Below are 6,232 nucleotides of genomic sequence, written 5' to 3' on the forward strand. Positions count from 1 at the left end.
CAAACAATTATTACAAACAGAATACCCACCCACATGCAAAAACAAAACTGAAACCTTTTTATTTTCTTCTGACAATAGCACCTCCTAAAGGAAGAAATGCATCTTGTTCTTGCATTGGAGAGTTTAGTTTGTAACCTAGGACTTGCTTGTCCTCAGTGCACAGAAATTAGATCAATCTGATACCGTATATATATAAGAAATGATTTGGAAAATATTTGAACACCTTGTCTTAAAATATTTTATTCATCATGTTAAAATAAAACGTTCCATAATCATTTTTTTTCTTTTCTTTTTTTAATTTTTTCAAATTTTTCAGGGGGGGGGGAAGGCTTCAGGAAAAAAAGGTGGGAAAACGGTTTGTTCCCAAATTTTTCCGGTTTTTTTCCGGGCCTTCACATCTCTAGACATGACTAGTGAAAGGCAGCCAATGCCATCTATATGTTATCTGCGACCAAGGCAGCAGCCAAGTTTATTTTTGTTCAAATTAAGAGCAACCCAGACAGCCTTCCACATAATATGCTTCTATACTCCTTACTACTCAATACTATACCTTTATTAGGTGGATATTTGGGCTTTTTTCCTCCACCAACCAAAGCTAAATAGTTGCACCGAAACAACATTTCAACATGGCCAACACCTCCTTCTAGAAATTCTAGGGGGGAAGAAATGACATTTTTAGTTAAATATTCATTGCCAAGTTTTCACAAAATTAATCTCAGATTGGATTCATGTTACAAATGCAACTGAGGTCAAGTCTATTTTACTTTGTGCTTCCCCTGCCTTGTTTCAAGATAAAGGATCATTTTCTAACAATCAGAGAAGTTTGCTCAGAGATCTTCCTCAAGATACATGTTATGGTCACAGTAATATGGGCCAGAAAAGAGGCAATGAATGGAAATCGCAAACAACTTCAAACCCCCCCCACCCCCCACCAGTACTTGTCTTCAGAACAAGTAAAAGTTATTGCTTTAAAGTTGCCATTCTGTGCACAATGAGAGTAAGATCCAGTTAACTCAGGACAGATTTACCTCCAAATACATCTGCATATGAATGCCCTACATATGGATTGTCTCTCTTATATATAAAAGCCGAATGGTGGTGGCACTTCTCTAGAACATTCCACACGCTCCGGAATTGGTTGGCGCCCTGGTGTGTCACTCAGAATCTGTCCCTATCCACTGGCTGCATTGCTTGAGTCTCGCCTCCAACGTTCTAAATTGTTTGTTGTTCCCCCCCCCATAGCCAGTCAGAACACAGAGGTTATTTGCATATGCAGCCTTATTGGCCTTTGCCTTGGAACACAGAGGTCGTTTGCATATGCGACAATTGGCTTTTGCCTCTAACATTCTAAACAGTTTGCTGTTCTGAGGTAAAATGTGTCCAATCTCCAGTTGAGGGCTGGAGATCACTCAGAATTACAACTGCAGAGATCAGTTCCCCTGGAGAAAATGGTGGGCTCTGTATCCTTATATGCTGCTGAGGTGGCCCCTGTATGACAGCCAATGTGACGTAGCAGTCAGGGTTTCAGAGCACGGGAGAGGCTGCAGGTGTGTGTGTGTGGGGGTGGAAAGCTGAAGAGGAGGATATAAAGGTAGGTTGATGATTGGCTGGGAAGGAGATAGGGTTGCCAACTCCAGGTGGGAAATTCCTGGAGATGTGGGGGATGGAGCCTGGAGAGGGTGAGGTTTCAGGAGGGGTGGGACCTCGGATAGGTATGAAGCCATAGACTCCACCCTCCAAACCAACCATTCCCTTCTGGGGAACCATTGTTGCCAGTCTCCAGGTGAGGGCTGGAGATCACTCAAAATTACAACTGTTCTTTAGGTAGCAGAGATCAGTTCCTCTGGAGAAAATGGTGGACTTAGTGTCATTATACCCTGCTGAGGTCGCCACAGCAAATTGACACTGAGTGTCCAAGGCCAGGGCACCTGCCCAGAGCCTCTTTCTAGAGGCAATTGTATTTATTTCCACAACGGGCCTTTTTCCTAATAAAAAATAAAGAAGAATCACAGTAGATAAATCATGGCTATAGAGGGATCACCTCACCTTGCTTCTCCTTCTCCTTGAGTGGATCCGCATTAAACACTCTAAATCCATTTTCCATCCCACATGCAAAGCATCCTAAATAATAAAAAAAAAGATTACTATGTCAGGTGCCTCTACTCTGTATCCATGAGGTCTGTGCAGGTCTCTAGAAAAGATGATGACTATTTAGTGGACTGGACTGGACATTGAAGTCTTTTTAAAAAGAGATTTTTCTTTCACGTTTATTCACGATTCTTTCTCCCAGTTCACAGCTCTACACCAAGGGTTACTCATTTGATCTTTATAACAACCTTGTGCTGCAGACTAGGTCAATGATGACTGATTGGCCCACAAAAGTCACCAAGCAAACTTCATAGAGGAATAATGATTTGAACTCAACTCCCTAGTGTCTTTTTCAAAAGTGAAGGCTAAAAATTAAGGATGTGTATTCTTCAGGGAGCCAAGACAACATATGCTCAACAAGAAGCAACAACCAATGCAGCAAACCCAGGTTTCCTTCTGCAAAGATATTCATCATTTTGCAAGCACATCTACATAACCAGTAAGGTTGTCTTGAGCTACCTTCCCTAACAGATCAAAATGGCAAAGTGCCATTTGGAACCAATGGAGGTAAATTTCAAACTTAGTCCTATTACAACCACAATGCTGTAGAATGTCTAACAGTACATTCCTGTTGCTTTGCTCCATGACCAAATGCAGTAAGCTTGTACACAGAGGGCTTTTTCAGTGGTGTTACATCACCTGTGGAATGCTCTTCCCCTGAGGCTCATCTGGAGCCTGCCCTATCTTTCAGGCATCAAATGCTTCTCAGCAGAAACAGAAGTGGTTAATTCTTGTTAACCAGGCTTTTAATTAGGGGCTGTTATTTTTAACTCATGCTTACAGTCTGTTTCTGCTGAGAAGCATTTGATGAGAATTGTTTTACAAAAGTTGTTTTTATGCTTTTTTGGGGGGGGTCATTATTTATTAACTGTTAAAGCTTTCATGGTGCTTATGTTCTTATGTTTTATTTTGCAAGCTGAGGAGCAGGCTCAAAGGTGGCATAGAAGTCACTGAAGTAAGTAGCATAAATCATATATTTAAGAAACCAGGACAATTTGAAAACTGCCTCTACTGTACACAGTAGAAGAATCTGCAGAATGGAATGATTCCACAGAAATGCAGCAAGAATATGCAACCCTTAAGGAGTCTTAAGCAAGTGTGAAGACAAGGCAGGAATCACTTTGAGGCTGTATTTTGAAAGCTGAGCCCTAGGTCCAGTTCTGATACCTCCTTTTTAAAAAGAATGTTTGATACAGGCTTAACCATAGAGGAAATGAGGGCAAGGTCCAGTATGGCAAACACATCCAACACCAAGGATCTCAACATGCACAGTTTATTAAAGGTAAGGGAGGTAAGGGAGGTAAAGTGATAAGAGCATAGAAGTATTTTAGGAGCCAAGGAAAGAAGCAGCCCACTTGGGAAACAGCAACGCCCTCCCCAGAATTAGCAGATACACCAAGAGTGAACAAGTACAACACACAGCAATGGATAGAACTAGAAATAGGACCAAACCATCACCAGTAGCAGGCAGAAAAGAGAGTACCACCAAGTGGTATCTTTAACAGAGTCTCTCTATCACCACACGCTAAGGGGCCAAGGCAGCAAACAGGAGGAAAGGCTGAGCTGGAGACCACTGCGGATAGCTTTCAACAGCCTTTCAACTTGTAGAGCTGGGATAGGGCTTCCTCTCACAACCTGCAAGGCAGAGTACGTGCCCCCAACCTTCGCCTCTTCCTACAAAGAAGTGGCTCTACATTGATGGCAGATTTAAGTCCCCAGACGAAAACTGTTTCGGGGGTGGGGGGCGTGGAGAAAGCCAAGCCCTTTCACTACGGTTGTCGAGACTGACGCATCCATAGGAAAGGGTGACCGGAAAGGGGCCACGGCCAAGTCCGGACGGTCTCTCTCACCGTGGTCCTGGTTGAAGCCGGCGAAGAGAAGCCCATTCCCATGCGGGTTGGCCGGCAGCAGGTTCATGGCGCCAGACTGCGGAGCAGGCCGGGGGGTGGGGGGGCTCCTTCACACCATCGGGGGCAGCGGCCTGAGGGGGCGGCCGCGCCACGATTCCTTCCGGACTAGACAGGCAGCACCCGAGCACGGAGAGCACCGAGCAGCCTTTTCAGGCCGCCCCAGGACCGCCGAACCTTCGATCGACTGACGTCCTCTCCCTCCCTCTTCGCTCGATTATCGAGCGCATCGGCCAAGCGAGGTAATGCGCAACACAGAATTTCTGACTACAGTCTTCATGTTCATTCTACTTCGCCAGTCAGCAACAGTTGGGAGTGATCCACGGACGCTCTCGGTGGATCGTTTACTCTTGTTTTCATCTGCGCTCTGCGACTAAAGTGATGCATCTTTTCCAGGGAAACTGGGCCTTCTACCTTCTCTTTGCAAGTCATTCCCCCACCCTCTTTTTGTTTGTACCATTAGGTGTAACCCTCTGTGACTTATGAATGTGGGTTCTGACTTAGGCAGCAATTAATTCATTATACTTTAAATAACTCGGAAATTTTAACGGTGCAAAATGCCGCAGTTCGATTCCTGTGACAACCTAGATGCAGTATGCATACTACGTCTATTCAGTCCATTGGTTACCCATTAAGTTATTGGCTTTGAGGGACTGCTTATCACGTACTGGACCCACATATTTGCAGAAGTACTCGTACCAGTATGCTCTATTGCAACAGTGCCGCTCAAATGAGCAAAACCTTCAGAAGGTGTCGTCTTGCAAATGGGTAAGATTCACAGCTGCATGTACCTGAACTTTCTGTTATGACTCCCAGCTGGTGGAATGGCCTGCCGGACAATATCAAGAAGCCTCTCACACTCCTATTGCAGGCTGGTGTGTAAAATGCAGTTGTTCAGAAGAGCAGTTTATACTGTGAATACAGCTATAGCTGATGTTTAAGGTAGTATAGTTTAAGGTAGTATTCATTGGACATATTGTGCTGTGTTTATTGCATTTTCTCCAGTTTTGCAATCCAATTTTATTACATGTTTCTCAGCATTGTTCTGTAGTCTTGTACTTCCTGCTTTACAGTCTGTGTTTAGTGCAATGTTCTCTAATTTTGTGGGTTGTATGCACATACTACTGTTGCTTTTAGCTTTGAGAGCCAATATGTTGTAGTGTTTAGAGAGTCTAGGAGATGCAGATTGAGATCTCTACTCAGCCATGGAAGCTTCCTGGGTAACCTTGAGCGGATGCAGATTCAGATCTCTACTCAGCCATGGAAGCTTGCTGGGTAACCTTGAGCCACCACCCTAACCTACCTCACAGGATTGTTAGGAAGATAAAATGGAGGAGTGGAGAGTGATGTAAGGTGCTTTGGCATCCCATTGGTGTGAAAAATGGAGTATAAATTAAATAAATCCTTCCAAGTTAGCCTGTGAGGACAGGAAGGGGCTTGAAATGGAGAACCACAGTTGCATGACCTGCCTGCAAGGAATTTGGACTATTTTGTCTGCTGCTAGTTTTGATGTTTTTTTTAAAAAAGGTTTAGATTTTTTATTTTGAATTGTTTGACTAGATTTTTAAAACACTGTGTTATGGTAGGATACAAATAGACAACCTAAATATATATGCAGAGCTAGGCATGCCTAACCCTGGTATCATGCAGTGCAGGGTTCCCAACTTCTTTGAGTCTGTGAGCACTTTTGGAATTCTGACACAGGGTAGTGGGTGCAGCTGCAAAATGGCTGCAGTGGAAGGTAGAGCCAACCACAAAATGGCTGCTGTGGGAGGCAGAGCCACACAAAGTCCAAGTGCAGGGGGGAAGAGAGATAATCTAAAAATACACTGGGAATGTGGAATGAGAGAATAAAACCAGCACTGTGGTGGCAGCCAATCACATCTCCATTGGTCAATCAGAAATTTTGCTGGGCTAGAATACCATGTGGCCCATTTGTGAGAGCCCAGTAAAGTGTCAGCAAGTACCATGGTGCCGATGGGCATGACATGGGGACTCCTGCTCTGTGATCTTCATGTTCAAAGCTACCAGAGAGGCAGTGGATGTAGCTGTGGAAGGAAGGAAGAAAATAGAATATAGCTTCATTGGCTCTTGGTAGTGCAAGAAAGGGTGGGAGGGGGCAGAACATGACCAGTGGGGCCTCTACAAGTAGATCTAGAGCATAACAGACAGCAGGA

At 44.2% G+C, this 6,232-nt stretch overlaps 1 protein-coding gene across 1 annotated transcript in view; it reads right to left on the reverse strand.

The window, feature by feature from the left end:
* The window catches only part of WDR45B (WD repeat domain 45B), a 14,604-nt gene extending 10,535 nt beyond the window's left edge, over window positions 1–4,069 (reverse strand). Inside the window, exons 1-3 of the mRNA XM_015424882.1 lie at window positions 3,999–4,069; window positions 2,047–2,121; window positions 551–652 (exon numbers count right to left, since the gene is read on the reverse strand). Coding sequence (XP_015280368.1) covers window positions 551–652; window positions 2,047–2,121; window positions 3,999–4,065 — 244 coding nt within the window. The 5' untranslated portion in view covers window positions 4,066–4,069. The remainder of the gene's footprint in view (window positions 1–550; window positions 653–2,046; window positions 2,122–3,998) is intronic.
* Window positions 4,070–6,232: the final 2,163 nt, after the last annotated feature.

Source organism: Gekko japonicus, unplaced genomic scaffold (assembly GCF_001447785.1).
Source record: "Gekko japonicus isolate JY-2015 unplaced genomic scaffold, Gekko_japonicus_V1.1 scaffold1387, whole genome shotgun sequence".
NCBI classification, from domain to species: domain Eukaryota; kingdom Metazoa; phylum Chordata; class Lepidosauria; order Squamata; family Gekkonidae; genus Gekko; species Gekko japonicus.